General features: G+C 40.2%; 1 protein-coding gene across 1 annotated transcript in view; it reads left to right on the plus strand.

The window, feature by feature from the left end:
* The window catches only part of LOC106464421 (dynein heavy chain 7, axonemal-like), a 187,785-nt gene that overhangs the window by 7,940 nt on the left and 159,453 nt on the right, over positions 1-20,392 (plus strand). The window contains exons 5-10 of the mRNA XM_022392135.1: positions 534-817; positions 981-1,116; positions 2,523-2,786; positions 6,952-7,100; positions 7,599-7,730; positions 8,071-8,212. Coding sequence (XP_022247843.1) covers positions 534-817; positions 981-1,116; positions 2,523-2,786; positions 6,952-7,100; positions 7,599-7,730; positions 8,071-8,212 — 1,107 coding nt within the window. The remainder of the gene's footprint in view (positions 1-533; positions 818-980; positions 1,117-2,522; positions 2,787-6,951; positions 7,101-7,598; positions 7,731-8,070; positions 8,213-20,392) is intronic.

Consider the following 20,392-nt stretch of genomic DNA (forward strand, 5'->3'; position numbering starts at 1 on the left):
TTGTGCCCAATAATGCATAATTTAATTTGATAAACACGTTTAGATTGAATGGTAATTTATAATCAGTCACAAGAACGTCGAATCTGAATCACTTGAAAAAAACACTGGGGTGCTTAACTTTTTTCCAGGTGTATATATGATGGGGAATGTTATCAAAACATTGTTATATGTCCAGTTGTAAAAGACAACTTAATTTAAATTTTATTTGTACACATACCTTTCTTGGCTGGTCATAATATGACATTTATTTCCCAATATGAGCAAAAGTTGTTTTACAACCTTTTGTCACCAAAATGAGAAAGCCTTAGCAATATACCTAAGTACATTTTAAAAGATTAGAAAGGAAAATTTATTTAAATAAAATCTACACCAGTTTGTTTATTCAGGAATTTTTTAAAGTTTTCATGAGTGAAACAGAGTAATTCAAATATTTTGAAAATAGCTAAGGCTAGTCTGATAAAGTCAGAAAACTTTCTTTTTTAATGATATAAATAATACATTTTTTCAATTGGGTTACTTGGTTTACAACTCAGGTTTGTAGAGAGATGTTTATCGATGAGTTAGAGAGTTATAGTATTCAAATTGAGGAATTGATGACAATGGGAGAGCTGGAAGAGGTGTCTAGATACTTGAAGAAAGCTAGAGAACTAGAAAAACACCTTCAGGAAGCTGCTGATAAAGTTGACCAGTTTAATATGGAAGAAGAATCATATGGATGGTCAACAACAAACTATCCTCAAAGACCACAGTTGCTGTCAAAACTTCTACCATATCTGAAGCTATATGAAGTTACTGTTGATTTCAACATGAAACACAGGTAAGTTTATAATATTGTAACAAAAACCTATTCTAATAGATAACAGCTAATGAAAATTTCCTGCTTTATCCAAAGATGTAGAAATTTGAAGATTTAACTATAAAACATATGTATATTTTGATTGATAAACAACAAGTTTCTGATTAAACATATTTAACTTAAGTGCTTGGTTAGAAGGACCACTTAGAGCAGTAAACCCTGATCTTGTGGAACAAGAAGTTGGTAACTACTGGCGGATCGTGTATAAATTGGAAAAAACCTTTAATGATTCCCCAGCTGCCAAGAAAATTACTCTACAAGTAAGAAATCTACATTGCACAAAGTTTTACTAGTTTGTTGTAGACTGTTAAAAGAATATATTTTAGGCAAGAAATACAATAGAATCATTTAATGTGATTTTGCAAATGCAAAATAGTCATTTGTATTGTTTAAAATACTTCTGTATTTAAATGTAGTTAAAATTATATTAAACCAGGATCACTTCATAAAGTTTTTATTAAAATATATCTTTGATTTGATGTATGATATTTGCTCTTTTTTTATCAATTATTCAAAAATGCACTATTGTACATTAAACATGAAGTTTATGTTTATTTACACTGTATTATTGAAAATATTGGAAAAGTAAACCCCCAGTTACTAATGGACCCTTCCCCACTGACATTGTTTATGAGTTACATGGTGGTCTTAGATATTGTGAAATACTCCCTTAGAGAAAGAAATGACAGATTCCAGAATCTCATTAACTTGGAATTACTTTACCAGCAATCACTGGTAAATGTTCATAAAATAATTTAAAGAGCACATCAACTCCATTTTGTTTTCATAAAGGTTCAGCAATTTGAAAATTTTTCAGCTTTATCATCAGAGTTCACCACTGTTGTTTATTGTATTGCTTGTATTGATTGCAAAAAAACATTAAAGCTTGAAAAATTCCACAAGATTAACACAAAAATAACACTAAAGTTAAGCCATATTTCTCATTAGCTTTGGCAGAACATGCTTATAATAAAGTAATTATATTAATTTCCAGACTATCTCTATTCAAAACATAAGGTGGCCTAGCATGGACAGGTTATTAGGGTGCTTGACTCGCATTCTGAGCGTTGCGGGTTCAAATCCTCATCCCACCAGACATGCCTGCACTTTCAGCCATGGGGGCATTATAATGTGATGGTCAATCCCATTATTCATTGGTGAAGAGCAGCCCAAGAATTGACGATGGGTGGTGATGACTAGCTGCCTTCCCTCTAGTCTTTCACTGCTAAATTAGGGACAGTTAGCTCAGATAGCCCTCGTGTAGATTTTGGCAAAATTTCAAACCAAACCAAAATTTAAGGAGATTAACCTTCAAAACAGAGAAAATTTTCAAAACATGGGCTTTTAGTAAAAATAATAATAACCTGAACTGTGACAAGGGAACCAACTTACAACATCTTTGGTACACCCCAAATGATGGGATTAACTCTTGAAATACTGAGTCCTTTTCTTAAAGCATTTTAAACAATGTGTTCTTGTACTTATTTTATGTTGTATACTGATATTTTAAGAAGAGGTCAGGCTGTGATTAACACCTAAGGTAGGTCCATTCCGTATTAACTTGGATATATGATTTCAAAATACATTGCGGATGGTTTATGTTGTCCCAATACATTAAGTGACATGATGTGTGTTCATATATTTGTTTTATATAAACTTTTTTCAGGTCAAGACTAAAGTTGAAGACTTTAAAGACAACTTGCCTTTAATCCAAACCTTGTGCAACCCAGGTCTACGAGACCGTCATTGGGAACAGATTTCAGATGCAATTGGTTTTCCACTTCGTGCTGATGACAACACTACACTGGCTAAGATCATAGACCTGAGCCTTGATGAGTTTGTGTCTCAGTTTGAATTAATAAGTGAATCAGCCAGCAAAGAATACAGTCTGGAAAAAGCCTTGGAAAAAATGATACAAGAATGGGATGATGTAAGATTGCTATTTCCAATACAGTACTTCCCACTTCTCACAAGACTAGCTATTCTCATTTATTGCTGCCTTCTATATGCAAACTTTTTTTATTACGCATGCCACAAGCCTTCTGCACCCTCCCCTATTGGAATCAAATAATTCCAATGTGTCTCTCATGCAAGTCGTCATGCATCACCTATCCACCAATAGGAGCACAGTACACTCACATGATGCATATGACTCCCTCTGTGCATCTCTACTGAACTATCACTTCTTGTTTGGCAGTGCTTGCACTCTTTCTTTTTTCGTCTGCTTTCGTGTTTGAGACCGTATTTTCTCTAAGTGGTTTAACTTAATATAAAATACAGTTGTTGTTTTTTTTTAGATTATTTCACTTACCCTTATTCTCCTCACATTTCTTATTTACTTCGAACGCTTTTGTCAACTACATCACCATGAATCTCTAAGTTAATGTCACCACTTTGGGTGTCACACACTTGACAGGCACTAGTGACCCGATGGGAGATTTGTCTACATTTATTTGCAGGGAGATTGAACATTATATGGGTCAACCTTTATCTCCAGACATTGCCTCTCTTCCTTCTGAACCTGTGGAATCTGGTCAGGTTGATGAGGACTTTGATCACCTGTTTCCACCTCCTGATTTTCCCATACCCTCCCTGAGGATTGTGTTCGGCCAGCCACGATTTTTTCGGACTTTATTTCTCAGGTATGAGATTTTTTATCCCTTGCTCCTATATCTTATGACCCTCATCCTTTGTTATTGTATGAACATACTTACCAACCCTATTTAATGTTCCCTGATGTTTGGGTTCATGCTAACCAATTCCCCTCTGAGATGGGTGATGGTGTTAGTATGCCTCATCCCCAACAGGCTTTGGATCAGTTAGCCTTCGCATTTTATGGGACATACTGTCCATATCTCGACCAACAGCTGTTAGATTCGGTTTTGCCCATTTGGGGGATAGGCCCCGAATCTCCTGTTAGTCTCACCCATGCCCACATGTGCTTCCTTCTGTGGACTCTGCACGATCAATGGAACCTTGTTCGGGATCCCATCACCCTTCCTCCCTCCCTTATAGACGATATCCTATGGTGGTTGGAAAAGACTCAAACAACAGTTCATCCAAGATTGGGCACACAAATTCTTATATGTTTATCCTCCTATCCAGTTACTTCATCGGGTAGTTTCCCTGATCCATGCCACTCTGTGCCGGGTCCTTCTGATTGCTTCCTACTGGCCTGCTGAACCACCTACAATTATTCCCTCCAGTAAAACTTCCCTTATTATCCAACCTCCATTGTCAGCCCCAGTCATTGGCTCTACATCTCACACTTCATGTTTTCCATCTTCATGCTTTTGTCTGGTCCTTAGCAAAGAGATCTGGTTTGTCCCGTCATGTAGCTTTTCATCTGGCCCAATCCATCCATTCTTCCTCCATGGACATGTGTCAGCAAAAGTGGAAGGTCTTTTACATATGGGCTTAGGTTTGGGGATTTCTGGCTGCTCCTCCTACTGTTGCTGGTGTCACCGAGTTTCTGATGTGGTTTTTTGATTGGGGGTCTTCAGTCTCCTTGATTTCAGGTTATCAGGTAGCTTTATCCCATTACCTTAGGATTTTTCTCTCACTCGTCCTTACCGTGTTAATCCTTTCCTTCCAGATTCGGTGACATGCCATTACTAGATTGGGATATGATTGTGGTTCTCCATTCCCTTATTTTACCTCTGTTCAAACCTATATCCTTGTAAGCTTTGTTTCACCTGTCCCTTAAGGCATACTTCCTTCTTTTGGCCTGTGGGTGTCGACAGTCTGACTTGTTCACCATCAACGTTAAATGCACACTTTACTACCATTTTTATCTTCTCCTTCATCTGAATCGTTCCTTCCTCCCTAAAACCTCAGCAGCTCATGAGGGTAACTGCTCCATTTTGACTACTTCCCTACCATGTATTTCTCATCTATACCCTCTTCCCGATCTGGATAGACTTGTATGTCCTGTACATGCCCTTCATTATTATATTGCTCACACAGCCACCTTCCATGGTTCCCGTTCCTGCCTCTTTATACCTTGTACTGTGTTACCTCTCATCAAAATTTACACCTCACCTTTTCCCTCACTTCTCGTCTTCATCGACCTCCAGAGGAAATTTTACAATTGAGCATGTGGATGAACCCTGACACGTTTATCTCCCATTATTTACATTATATTGCAGTTTCGGCTTCCTCTGGTCTTCACCTTCCACCTGTAGTTGTACCTCAGACTTTGGTGCTACACTGACACTGGGTAAGTCTTTATTAATCAATTATTTTCTTTCTGAGCCCAATCTTCATACCTTTATTACCTGGATCACTCTCTGTGGTGAGTGGTGCCTGGCCAGGTATTCTTTAACCCTTTTGAGATGGGTCACATGTTAAAGGCTATGTCATCTCGTTTGTTGACTCACATTCAACAAAAAAATGGCATGAGAGAAACATTGCTTTAAGAAACCTTAAAATCTCTTGTAGGTGATTAAGCTCACGATATTTAATTCATAAATTGGCCCATCCTAGACCGTACCACCCATAGACTTCCTGGGTAAAGCAGAAGAGGATAGATGCCCATCCCTGCCATGCCTTGATTAAATAAATCAGTGTGGTCTACTTTTCAAAATAGGTTTCGTGATCACCCATTGCATTGTCTTGGGTATTGATGTTCTTCCAGGCTCTCCAATGCATTCTCACTCTCCTTTCTTCTAGTGTAGTATGGGAGTCCTTACCAGTGCCAAGCTCCTGGGGTGGTTCACCATAGAGGCACCCTGCTAAATAGGTTCCACATAAAATGGCTATAACCATTCAATTCAGTGTAGGACGATGGTGTTCTGCCTGTGTAGATGACGTACTATCCTCCAGTTTGTGATTACACATACAATGGAATGAGACATCAAAAGGCAGTTCACCCCTTCAATTCGGAGCCCTCTTCCTACACTAATATGGATGCCGGTACACCGCAGGCTGGTTTTGGATTTTGAGTGAACCAATCAACTTAACTCCTCACACAGGTTTTGGGTTGTCTATCTTCCTCCCTCAATTCCTCAATGTGTTGTGGGTCACAGTTGAGATACATGTGAATTTTCCGGCTCTCCCTCGTTCTCTCTTGTTACATGGATGTTACTGCTCTTTGGATGGTCCTGACCTGTTTCACGATCATGGGAATTGATCGTATGCGATAGACTTCGTGTTGATACTGGATGTCACATTTCTGGATCGATAGTTCAGAGCTCATCCTGTGTAATTCCCAGGAATCGGAGTAGTTCTTAATTCCCCAGTTCTTGGGATTCAGGTGAAGACAGTATGATCCTTATCCTACCCTAGCCCTAATGTTGGTTTTGGATGTAGTTGAATTGCCGAGTACAGTCTGCCATGTGCTAGCCACTCTACACTATGAGACGCATCTTCATTTACCAATTCTCTTATTGTGGGGAGTTACTATATCTTTCTCTGGTTAGGATCACTTTCCTACCACTTTCTCTCCCACTAGACTGTGCTCCTCTCATTTTCCATCCTGATTTTTACACATTCCTCAACTGGGCAAAGAGTAGACCTCAATCAGAAATGGTGCGGTTCCCTCTCCAGATCTTCTTATCTGACTCTCTCATCTACAGGGGTATCCTTCATACCCTTCCTCCCCACTCACTTCTGGTGCTTTTATCATCTGCCAAACTTTGAAGTGATAGTTTGGTGGAGGCACATAGAGGGAGTTACATGAGTGTACTATGGTCCTATTGGTGGATAGGTGATGCATGATGGTTTACATGAGAGACACATTGGAATCATTTGATTCCAATAGGGGAGTGCGGAAGTTTGTAGTATGCGTAATAAAAAAGTTTGCTTATAGAGGGCAGCAATAAATGAGAATAGCTAATCTTGTAAGTGGAGGAAAGTACCTATCGAAATTACATTTTCAGTATAAGAAAATTATAACTTTTTTTAAAGGTTCCAAGTCACACCACTATTAAAACTATAAAATAATTTAAAGAACTCATCATTGATTTTTAAAAAAGAATTTATAAAATGAATAGGTACATATTTATATAAATTTGAGTTCTTTATATAATTACTGGTACTTAGTGGTCATAAAAAATGTTTGTTTTTGGTAATTCAGTATTGTTAACAACTTTCAGATGGAGTTTGTCATGGTGCCATATCGAGAAACAGGAACCTATATACTCTCATCTGTAGATGATATTCAACTTCTCTTGGATGATCACATTGTTAAAACCCAAACTATGAGAGGTTCACCTTTCATCAAGCCCCTTGAAAAAGAAATTAAGTAATACGTGCAACATGTTAATATATTGTGATTACATTAAGATGTTGCTCACTTACCTCCTTGACAGTGTGGTAAATGAGGCTGCAAAAAATTTAATTTGTTATTTAGTTTTGATTATCAGTTACATAGTTTATGGGCATTCTCAATATTATTTTTAAAAATAAGTGCAGGTATAATCATATACACTTGTATATGTTGTTTCCATAAAGAAAACTATATATATATAGATATGAAAAATCAGAAATGACTGTGTTTGAAATAATAGTGTGATAGCACTATTATACTAAGGAGTAATGTTTACTATGTTTTTGCAAAAGCTTATAGATAGAACTGCATAAATATAAAAAAAGGTTTGATAAGATACTTTTTTAGCAAATTAATTATGTTCTAATGATTTTGTTTGTGTTAAATATTTCTTTTATTTTACAGTAAACACTATATACATATATATTTCAAATTTTGAAGTATTTTTACTTTTTTTATTTTTCATTTTCGTAGAGAGTGGGAACACAAGTTATTGATGCTACAAGAGATAATTGATGAGTGGTTAAAAGTTCAAGCTACATGGTTGTATCTAGAGCCAATCTTTAGCTCCCCTGATATTATGGCTCAAATGCCAGAGGAGGGAAGGTATGCACTACAACTATTCTAACATTTCATTGATGATTTCAGAATTCTTAGAAGCATAATTTATTGCTTGTTTGAATAAAATGTATACATCATTCTTTGGTCTCTAATTTTTTATTCTGTTTATATATATATACATATATTGTTTAGTATTTTAGACATAAAATATTATTAGTGCTTTATGTAATTTAATTATATTCATATACTTATAAAGTAAAACAAAAGAATGTAGTTGTGATAAAAATAAGATGCAGTTATTAGAAATGTTCCAACACTTTAAATGTTTTTTTATGTAACTATTTTAATAATTGCATTATCTTAATACACTTATCATTCAATACAGACGCTTCACAACTGTTGACAAAAACTGGAGAGACACCATGAAGGCTGCTGTTGTAGACCGACATGTATTGGCAGTTCTCCAGGTTGAGAAAATTCTAGAGAAACTGAAGAAATCCAATGAGTTGTTGGAACTGATTCAAAAGGTAAAATTGTAACCTTTTTACTGAAACTGTTTAGTATCATTCAGAAGGTAATTTTAGTATACTAAGTGGCAATTTTCACCTTAGGGACAGTCCCCATCTAACATAAATTTCAAAAAGTGCCTATAAAAAAATTCAAGTAAACAAAATTGGCAAAAATTTCTCCCTACCTAAGTTAAATAAATAAAAATGTATATATATATATAACTTAAGTAAACAAAATAGTTAATTCTTTTTTCACTTGTTTATATATATTATAACCTTAAAATGTCCTGAGCACTCAGCTGCTATCACCTTCACTTCAGTACTGCTATATAAGTTTTATAGGAGTCTGGCTCAAGACATCCGGCCAATTGGTGGGAATGCCCCTCCTTACACCCACTTCATTGCTAACTTTTACTCCAACTTTCAGACTCCACATGTGTAAACAAACTGCTGACATATGCATGTCACCCATGTGCTAGATGTCATTTGGGGACCACTCCACTTATCCCCATATTTGCTTGCCACAACATTCCAATTAGTGATGTAATTGTTTTGCTATTATCAATGTGTTTTGAGTAAGGTTTTGTGCATAATTGACTCTTAAAATGAACAAAGTGGATTGTTTATTACAAATTAAGCTCAGTACATTCACATTATTATTATTATTTTACTTGAGTTTAATGAAACTGTCATTCTGAAATGGAATATAAAAAGAAAGACTACTTTCATTGTTTTTTTCCTCCCCTGGCTATGCCTTAAGAACCTCTCGTCTTGTTGAGAAGAATTTTCAGACTTCCTCACAATATTAGGACCTTATCACACTTATGATGCTTCCCATTCCCTCTATCATAACCCTCAACCTAACAAATTTTGTTTCCCCCCTTCTCCTAACATTACTTACTTTTTAGATCAACTCTGTTCCCATGATCGTATTCCTCATCCTCCTTGCCTTTCTGATTCTTTATCATGGCCTACTGTCAATCGAACTTCCCCTCCTGTAGTCACAGACCTTGAAGTCTCTTTTACCTGTCTGGAGGCAGACCTATTGGGGTTGGTTTCACTCTCCAGTACTCAATTCACTCATCTGTGCCTAATACTACTTTCTGTACTTCATTACATTTCCTCTCTTCACCGCATGTCAGAAGCACTTCACCTAGCCCCAGATAACTTTGCTGGCAATTCCTGTTCACTTCTTCTTTCTACCATGGCCCATACTACTTTTTCTGCCCTTTCCCTGCTCACTTTGATCATTTGTTGTTAGGACTTGTTAGGTAGTGATACCCTTTTTTCCTGTGTTTGTCTTCCCTTTTCCTTTTTACAGAACCTCTGCTTCACACCATTTCTTCAACCTTTTGTTTTTAGAGGTATTCCTTTCCTGCTTCAATTAAATCATGAGCAGAAGCTACCAGGTATCAATCCTCACTAACTTCATTGGTTACTTGCTTATCCCAATCCCCCATTTCACTCCTATGTCTCATCCTAGTCCTCCCTCTTCCCATATTTCTTTCCCCTCTTCCTATCCTTTTCCTTCTACCTGACAGTCTTCAGCCCAGTGTCAGACTTACCAGGCTCATTGGTGAGTATGGAGCAGATTCATATCTCATGGGGGCTCATTTATTGTCATTTGCACATTTTTGTTTACAACAATCTGCAGACAGATGGGTTGCACTTGTTTTCTCTCATGGATTTTCCCTCCAATTCTCCTCCCCCCTCTCAGTCTACACCTGTTCAACTTCCCTTCTCCCTCAGATCCCATCTACAATGTTTGGAAGCTGCCATGTCAGATCTATTGCACAAACAGGCTATAGATAAGGTACATGACCCTTCAACATGATTTTATTCTCGGCTCTTCATGGTCTCCAAGAAGACTGGGGATTTCTGGCTGGTCATCAACCTTTTCTTCTCAGTTACTAGATGGTCATCCCTAATCTTGATATGGAAAATTCCTTTTCCCTCTGTTGGTCCTTTTTCCCCTGGAATTTGGATGACCAAGGTCGACTTCTTGGATGTGTTCCTTCATAATACCAATATTCAGTCTTCCAGTTCAGGACTGTTTTGATTGGCATTACATTGGCCTCCTATATCTTTAACAGGGTGGTCAGGGTCTTTGTGTGCCATATGAAAGGACTCGGTCTACAATTCCATTATTACATGGATTATTGGCTTCTTCTGTCCAATTCACAGGAAAATTCTTACACTCATACCTGTGTTCTTCTGTGAGAAACTGTTTGTTTAGGGTGGCTTGTCAGAACTTCCAAATCCTTTGTTACCCCACAAAATACCTTGTTCACGTGGGAGTATTTTTCAATTCCTTTCTCAGTTAGGCTGAACCTTCTCCTGTCTGCCTGCAAATGCTCGAACATTCTATCACCAGAATGCAAGCCTCTCCTACGCAAATTGCTCGTGAGGTTCTATTGCTTTTGGTAACTATGGCTTCCATGGAACCACTTATTCCACTGGGCCATGCTTATATATATGCCTTCTGATATGGTACTTCCCTCCTCACACAAGATTAGCTATTCTCATTCATTGCTGCCCTCTGTATACAAACCTTTTTATTATGCATGTCACAAGCCTTCCACACACCTCTATTAGAATCAAATGATTCCAACTTGTGTCTCATGCAAATTATCATGCATAACTTCTCCATCAATAGGAGAATAGTACACTCACATGACGCATGTAACTCCCTCTATGCACCTCTACAGAACTATCACTTCTTGTTTGGCAATGCTTGCACTTAAACATCACTCTTTTTTAGTCTTGATTAGTGTTTGAGATTGAATAAGTTCTCGAAGTGGTTTAATTTTGCATATTCAGTTTTTTTAAAATCATTCATGTTCAATTGCCCATCTTCTAGTTGCATTTATTTCTTACTTCAATTGCTATTGTCGACTGATACAAACGTGAATTCCGAAGTTAATGTCACCACTTCAGGTGTCTCACATTCGACAGGCACCTTACCACAGGCTTCATCTGCTGATGACTCATCAGAAGATTTCTCTACATTTATTCTCAGACATTGCCCTAGTTCCTCCTGAACTTGTGGAATGTAGTCATGTTGATGAGGACTTTGCCTGTTTTCACCTCCTCAATTTGCTGTGCCTTCCCATACCCTTCCCGAGGATTTGTTCAGCCTTCCACAATTTTCTCAGACTTTATTTCTCAGGTATATTATGTTTTAACTATTTCTCCCATATCTTATGACCTGCGTCCTTCATTACTGCATGAATATACTTCCCAACCCTTTTTGGTTTACCTTCCATCCACCAAACATTCGGGCTCATACTGAACAATTTGATAGTGTTAGTATGCCTCATCCCCACAGGCTTTGGATCAGTCTGCCTTGGCATCTTCATGTCTCAACCAACAACTGTTGGGTTCAGTTTTCCCTGTATGGTGGGTGGGCCATGAATCTTCCATTAGTTTCACTCTTTCCCAATTTTTCTGCCTCCATCTTACCCTCACGACTCTTTTGTGGTACTTTTCCACAATTTATCTCCTGTCTGAGGCTCTTCACAGAAATCCTGAGGGATTTTCTGTGGACATTCTCTCCCCTACCCCCACATTTATCGTCAATGTGGTTTATCTGTTGTTGGGGACTTTTTAGAAGATGATTCTGTTTTATTGAGAACCCATTTACCTGCTTCTTATCTCCGGGATTTGCGTATAGCTCATGTTTAAAATGTTTTGTTTTTTATATGGTCCCAGAATCCTTGGAGTCTCAGGTGGCATCTGTCAAGCAACCATCTACCCTTTCCCATCTGGTAGCCCATTTATCTCAGTTGGAGCAAATTCTGGTTTTCCGATCTTCCCCTTACCAGTCCTTACCTGTCCCTCTTTTTCATGGTGCCACAGCTCGTTTTTCTCGATGATGTCACCAGTTCCAGTGACTACCTGGTGGGCTTTGGGCATAGTGGAAGCTTGTCTTGTGATCTTTCTTTATCGGTGGTGTCCTTTCATCAGAGGGATTTGACATTCTATTTCTTGTCCCACCTCCCTTATCCCAAGTACCTATTTCCTTCCCTTCTCCTCTGGATCCCATAACTTGCCAGCATCTATCAGAGGTGGTACAGGACCTCCTCACCCACCAGGCTATCGAACCTGTTCCAATTCACTTACCAGGGTTTTACTCCCATCTATTTTTTGTTCCTCAAAAGCCCAGGGACTGGATGCCTGTCATCAATTTGTCCCACCTCAATTGATTTGTTCACCTCCAACATTTCACAATAGAGTCCTTCCTCACTCTTTGGTGGGCATTTTCTATGGGTCTCTGGATGACCAAGATGGACATCTCCAATGCTTATCTGCATATTCCCATCTCCAAACAATCTTTTCCTTACCTTCGGTTTGTCCATCATGGGGTGGTGTAGCAAATTTATGCCCTACCCATCGAGCTGGCTTCTGCATCTCATGTTTTCTGCTGGATGGTGAGAGCTTTTGCTCTTCATCTTCATGCCCTGAATATGCATTTCCGTTTTAAATGGACAATTGGCTACTTCTGGTCCATTCGAAACAGGAGTCAGATAGTCATACTAGTCAGCTCCTTCTTGAAGCTGGGTAGGCTGGTTGATCAAAATGTAGAAGTCCTTCCTGCATCCTACCTAATACCTTGTGCATTTGGGTGTCTTTTTCCACACTCACCTCAGTCAGGTCCAACCTCCTCCTCTCCAACTCCATTCTCTGGAATTGTCAGTTTGCCATGCCCCATCTGCTCCCTCACTTTCTGAATGCTAGGTTCTATTGCTTTTAGGGATGTAGTCTTTTATGACACCACTAATCTCCCTTGGCCATGCATGCATGGGATCCCTTGGATGCTCCCATAACACTTCCTCCTTCACTTGTAGACAATGTCCTTTGGTGGTTGGACAAGACTGACACATTGGTGGGTGTCCCACTTCCTCCTCCTTGTCTGGACTTACATCTGTTTAGAGATGCATCCCTTCAGGGCTGGGGTGTGTTGGTCGATCACCTAGAGCTCCTAGCCATTCGTCGGGCTTTGGATAATTTATTTCCCATTGACAGACATTGTCTGGTACTGATCCATTCTGACAATTCAACAGTGGTGGTACCCAGTTGAGATCCATCTGATTTCATGCATTAGATCTCCTATATTGGGCCCACACGCAACACCTTTGTTTAATTGCAAGTCATGTCCCAGGTGCTTTCAACCTCATTGCGGATCATATTTTCTGCCCTGATAAGATTTACCCAATAGAATAGTCTCTTCATCCTGTCATTTTCTGGTTGCTTTGCAATCTGTGTGGTTTTCCTCATATTGATGCATTTGCCACTGCCCTAAGCCACCAGTTACCCCTCTTTTTGGTCTCCAATATCTCATCCTCAGGTTCTGGCTATACATGCCTTCAGCCAGGATTGATCACACAAATTCTTATACATTTATCAACCTATCTGATTGATTCATCGGGTAGTTTCCCTTATACATGCTAATCCATGTTCGGTTCTTCTGATCACTTTCTACTTGCCAGCTCAACCATAGTTTCCTCATTTACTCCATCTATAATTATTGCCTCCTCTACCTTTTCCATTATTACCTGACCTCCTTCATCAACCCCAGTCACCGGTTCTGCATTCTGCACTTCATGTCCTCTGTCTTCATGTCTGGCTTTTGTCCAGGGCTTGGCAGTGAGATCTGGTTTCTCCCATCGTATAGCTTTTAATTTGGCTCAATCTAGCTATCCTTTCTCCATAGAAGTGTATCAGCAAAAGTGGAAGGTTTTTTGCACATGGGACCAGGCTCTGGGATTTCTGGCTGTTCCTCCTACTGTTGCTGGTGTCTCCAAGTTTCTCACATGGCTTTTTGACTGGGGGTCTTCAGTCTCCTCGACTTTAGATTATTGGGCATCTTTATCCCATACCTTTAGTCTTTTCCATTACTGTAGGGTTTTTCTCTCACCCTTCCTTACCATGTTAATCCATTCCTTCTGGTTTCATCGACCTCCTTGGTGACCTGCTTTTCTGGATTGGGACATTAATGTGGTTCTCTATTCCCTTACTTTATCTCCATTTGAACCTATTTCCTTGTGTTTTGTTTCACCTGTCTTTTAAAGCATATTTACTTCTTCTAGCCTGTGGGCATCAACAATCTGACTTGTTCACCATCGACATTACACACAAAATTTACCACCCTACCTATCTTCTCCTTTATCTGGATTGTTCCTTCCCAAAACCTTGGTGGCTCATAAGAGTAACTCCTCCTCCTTGCGTATTTCCCTTCTCTACTCATCTCTACCCATGTCCCGATCCGGCTAGATTTCTATGTCCTGTGTATGCCCTTTGTTGTTATATTGTTTGCACGGCTTCCTACCTTGGTTCCTGTTCCCATCTCTTTATCCTGTGGCAACCCTCTTCATCCAGAAATTTCTCCCCTTTCACCCTCACCAATTGGATTCATCGTTTGATCCTTTTGGCTTATTCCTCCTTGTCTCCTCCTCAGTGTACTTTGTACTGTGTTACCTCTCATAAAATCCTACACTACACCTCTTCCCTTGCTTCTCATCTTCATTGGCCTTTGGAGGAAATCCTATAATCAGGCATGTGGACCAACCCTAACACATTCATCTCCCATTATTTACATCATATCCCAGTTTTGGCTTCCTCGGGTTTTCACCTTCCACCTGTGGCTGTACTTCAGACTTGGGTGTGACTTTGACAGTGGGTAAGTATTTATGAATACTTTATTTTCTTTTAGGGGCCCATTCTTCATACCTTCATTACATGGATCCCACTCTGTGGCAAGTAGTGCCTGACCAGGTATTTTTTAATTCTCAATCCACACTGTACGCCATGTTGACTAATGCTTTCCTTTCCATGGCTTTGCATGCTCACCTTTGAGTTGGGGTGTTTCATGAAATTGCTTGTAGGTGAATAACCTTGCGATATTTACTTCATAAATTGGCCCATTCCAGACCGTACCACCCATGGACGTCATGGGTAAAGCAGAAGGAGATAGCTGCTCATCCCTGCCATGCCTCGACTGAATAATTTGTTATGTTCTGCATTTTGAAATAGGATTTCTTGAACACCCATTGCACTCTCTTGGGTTTCAATAGGCTCTTCAATGCATTCTCAGCCTCCCTTTTCTTCTAGTGGAGTATCGGAGTCCTTACCATTTACCTGTTCCAAGCCGCTGGGATGGTCGACCATGGAGGTATCCTGCTAGATGGGTTCCACATAATATGGCTATAACCATTCAGTTCAATGTAAGGCTGTCGTGTTCTGCCAGTGTAGATGATGTAGTATCCTCTGATTTGTGATTAACCACACAACAGAGTGAGATGTCAAAATGCAGTTCACCCCTTTGATTGGGAGCCCTCTTTCTACCCTTGCATGGATGTTGGCATCCAACAAGCTGGTTTTAGTTTTCGAGTAAGCCACTCAACATAAGCCCTTGCACATGTTTTGGGTTGTCTATCTTCTTCCTTCGATTCCTCCCTCTGTGTTGTGGGTCACAGCAGGGATACGTGAGATTATTCCAGTTCTACCCTTGGCTCTTCCTCGTTCTCTCTTGTTATATGAATGTTTCACAGTTATGGGCATTGGTTGCTTGCGACAGACTTCATTTTGATGCCGGATGTCAAATTCCTGGATCTATAGCTTAGAGTTAATCCTGTGTGATACCTAGGAATCCTGAGTGGTTCACAATTCCCTTTGAGTTCGAGGTGAAGATGGTATGATCGTTATCCTACCCTCATGCAGATGTTGGTACCCCATGAGGAGGTTTTGGATGTAGTTGACTTGCTGAGTATGGTCCGCTGCGCCCTAGCCACTCTACATCATGGGACACTTTTCTTATTATGGGATTGAGTTACTATATCTTTCTCTAGTTAGGATCACTTTACTACTGCATTCTCTCCCACTCAGATGTTCTTCATGATTTCTTATGGGCAAAGAGTATTTCTGAATCAGAAGTAGAGCGGTTTCCCTCTTCGAATCTGACTCTCTCATCTATAGAGGTATCCTTCAGAATCTTTTGGGGGTTACATGTGTTCTTCCATCACACTGATTCCTCCTCCTAATCATTGTGGGATTCTAGCTAATCTTGTGAGTGGAGGGAAGTACCATTTCAGAAGTTACAATTTTCTTATACTGAAAATGTATTTCCAATACGTACTTCCCTCCACTCACACTTCCCAGTCACCTCCCTACTCACTTCCAGTGCTTTCATCGTCTGCCAAACTTCGAAGTGATAGTTCGTTAGAGGTGCATAGAGGGAGTTCCATGCGTTATGGGAGTGTACTATTCTCCTATTGATGGAGAAGTGACGCAGGATGATTTGTATGAGAAACATGTTGGAATCATCTGATTTCAATAGGGGGTGTGGAAGGCTTGTGGCATTTGTAACAAAGAAGTTTCAATATAGAGGGCAGCAATGAACTAGAATAGCTAATTTTGTGAGGGAAATATATATTCAGTATAGGAAAATTATAACTTCTCCAATGGTCCTTGTGCGACCAGTGAAATCATTCACAGGAACCTTTATATTTAATAGTTCTCTTCTCACATAACTTTTTTTGGTGGCTATACTGCTTCAATACTACTATTGGTGTACCTCTAATTCCACCTCCTGACTTATGCCTCTTCACCAATGCTTCCCTATTGCAATGGGAGGCATCTCTGAATGATAATCTTACATTTGGCATTTGCATACAGGACATATCTTCACTTCACATCAATGTACTCAAACGTTTGGCAGTATGTTGGGCATGTTTCCATTTCTTACCTCCTGGTGAATCATTTGGTTATTTTTCACTCTGACAGGGCAGCACCACATCCAGGATCCTTTGTTTTGAAACCCTAGACCTTCTTTATTCGATGATTCTCAATAGGTTTGCCTCATTTCCTGTCTTGTACCAGTTGCAGTAAACCTCATTGCAAACCGGCTCAGCCAGTCTTTGTTTTGCACATGGAATGGTCTCTTCACTTCAGGTTTTCAGATGGGTGTGTGCTCTAGTGGTAACTGTATGCATCGATGCCTTTGCTACACCTCTATGCTTACCCACCTCTCTAAGTTTTACCATGGGTCTTTGAGGAAACCAATGCTGAGCCGGCCAGAGATGACACTCCTTGTCATGTCCTCTTGGTGGTTCGTGTTTAGCGAACACCACACTGGTTCCCTCCTCTTTGCCTTCTGTCTAGTCACTTCCTTCTTCCCTTTCCTCCCACACCTTCTCTCTTTCTTTAAACTCACATGTTGATATTCCATCCAAGGCCGATGTTCCTCCACTTTCATGTTTTGGATTTGTCCAATCCATCACCTGTCAAGCCAGACTTTCTCATAGGATAACCTTTTTCCTTTTTTATTTTTGTTGTCCATCTACCAGTGTAACTAGTGTGTTTTTCGATGCTGGTCCATCCATCACAACTTTCTTCCTGACTGTCCCACTGCTGGCTATGTTCCTCTCTTTTATACCTGACTATCTCCACCATTGATGGTTATCAGGCTGCCTTGTCTACCACCTATTACCTTTCCTGATACTGCAAGGTGTTTTCTTCCCCAGTTCTATTCATATTGTTTCAGTCCTTCCTTCTCCATAGGTATCCCTGCCCTATTCTTAAGCCCAATTTGGACCTTAATGTTGTTTTGCATTCTGTCACTCAACCTCTTTTGAGCCAATGGTTATCTGCTCCTTATACCAACTTTACATTAAGACCTATGTCCTCTTACTCCTTACTCCTTGCCTGTGGTCACCATCATTCAGATCTCTATGCTCTCAACTCTTCCTGTACCATTTTCCATCTGTCATAACTTTTACTTTATCCTTCCTGGTCTCTTTTCTCTCTAAGACATCAGCAGATTGTGAAGGTGACTGCTCCTTCTCTCCTATTTCAATTCCATTTCACACCTCTATGATCGATCTGACCTGAACCATCTGTTGCATCCTATTCATGCTGCCCATTACTACCTAGCCTGTATCTCATGATTTTGTAACTCTCTCCTCTTCACCTGTTTCTTCCAGGAACTTATCTGCGTCTACACCTACAGACTAGGTCTGCTAACTGTTCCATTAGGTATATTCTTCATTGGGGGTCAATACCTGCAGACTCTTCCATATTTCTTATCAAATCTGCCACCTCACCCATTCCCTCGCCCTTTGTTTCCAATGACTGCTTGATGAGATCTTCCAGGCTGGCATGTGGATTACATCTCACACCTTTGTCTTCACCACCTAGCTGTGGGTTACTGCATACCTCTGTCTGCTATCTTCCAGTCTATTCACCATCCTTAGTGAGGTGAATACATTCTATTTTTTTCTAGCACTGCTGCTAGGATCCCACCCTGGGTGGTTGGTGGTGCCTTCCAGGGTTCTCTTATTTCTCAAACTTCTGCATTGAGCCAGGATAATGGAAAGTACTCATACAATCTACCCTGGCTCCTTATATGCCCTATGTTGAGATGGAGTGTTCTGCAAGGCCACTTTGTGTCCTTGTGATATATTATGATATCCGAGTACTGTCCGATCCAGACCTTACCTATTCCATGGACTATCACGGAAAAGTCAGCACCAGAGGATGCTCTGCCTGCTACCCTGGCATGCCCTTGGTGGCTTTTCAAAATAAGTATATGAAGTCACCCATTGCACTGTCTCCAGTAAATGACTTTTGAGGCTAAAACAGGACCAATGTGGATCTGAGCATTTTGTTTGAGTGGAGCAAGGGAGACTCTTACCATTTAAAAGTTCCTGGCCATTGGGGTGGTGGAGCATGGAGAACTCTCACTGATTGGGATCTAACAGTTGGCTCCGAAACAAGGAGTGCAATCAGTGGGAAATGAAGTGGTGGTAACACTCTCAGTGTAGCACAAATCACCTCTCATATTATTATACCAACAATATGCCAGGAGCACTTACAAATTTATTGTTCCCTCCTCCTGCAGTCTGCAACTGTTTAGTAGAGTTGAGATGAGCACATCACAGACTGTGCTCTCCTCCCGCAGCTTGCAACTGTCCAGTAGAGTTGATGCAAGCATATTCTAAGATATCTGCCCTTCTTCTAGAGCCTGCAACTGTCCAGTGGAGTCAAGGTGAACACATACTTCTGTACCATTCCATCCTCCTGTGGTAAGCCTGTTCAGTAGAGTTGAGGCACTCCTACCACTCCCGATGTTGGTCCAATAAGTCTGATGGTAGAGTGGAGGTGCATACTAGAGATATTGGCTCTCCAACCTCTAGTGTCCAAGTACTCAGACAGACATTTTTTTCTTCTGCCCGTGACACATGGGACTCATTTGCTTCTTCCTCCTATCTACTCTGGGAAAAGAATGTTCCTTGGAAGAGATGAGATGCAGTCTCCCACTAGTGTACCCCTATGGAACCCCTGCCATTGGGTGTCACACTCCATAGGTTTCTTTGGGTGCTTTCTGAAGGGAGCTCATCTAGGTAAATTTTACACCAGTCCTTTCATCATATCAATATGGGATTCTAGCTTTCTGTTCCACTTCACCATCATCAACTCCTTCAGTCACTCTGACTTCAGCTTCATGGTACCTGGTTAGTTCAACCTCTCTTTTAACACTTACCGGAATTTGGCCTTTGTTGTTCCCAAACGTCATTTTATCAAAGTTAACTACACACTTCCTCAGTAGTAAGTAGTCCAACCCTAATATGTACTGGTCTTCAATGTCAGCCAAGTATACTTCGTGTTTGTCCTCTATGCCCATGAGCTCAATAGTTACCCATATTGGTCCCCACAACCTTGCATAATGTCCTGTTACACCACAGAGCTTCTGTATGGCTTCTGGTACTCCTTTGTGATCTAGCACCTTGATACTCACAAGGGTTTGCTGAGATGCAGAATCTATGAAAAAGTTGCACTTTTGGCCATCCAGCTTTCCTGTCATGTAGACACTATGTGTGCTTGGCATTTTACACTTAGCTGTTGGGACTTTCACAATGGGGGCTGGTGGGCGTCCCTCAACACCAACCACTACTGGTTTCCCAAAGCTGACATAGTAGTAGTATTCTTTTTACACTTTTTCTTCATATGTCTTTGCTCTCCACAGTTCCAACAACCTTTCTGGGTAGTAGCCTTTCCTGTCGTGGCATCTTCCTTGTGTTGAAGTTGCCGGCATTGAGCTCTCTTGTGCCCAGGTTTGTTACAGTGCCAGCATAGTCCCTTAAACCTCTCCGAAAGCTACTCTTTTCTGGCCTTGAATCCTGATGACTGTACCAACCTTGG

The sequence above is a fragment of the Limulus polyphemus genome, unplaced genomic scaffold (genome assembly GCF_000517525.1).
Source record: "Limulus polyphemus unplaced genomic scaffold, Limulus_polyphemus-2.1.2 Scaffold1647, whole genome shotgun sequence".
Classification (NCBI taxonomy): Eukaryota; Metazoa; Arthropoda; class Merostomata; order Xiphosura; family Limulidae; genus Limulus; species Limulus polyphemus.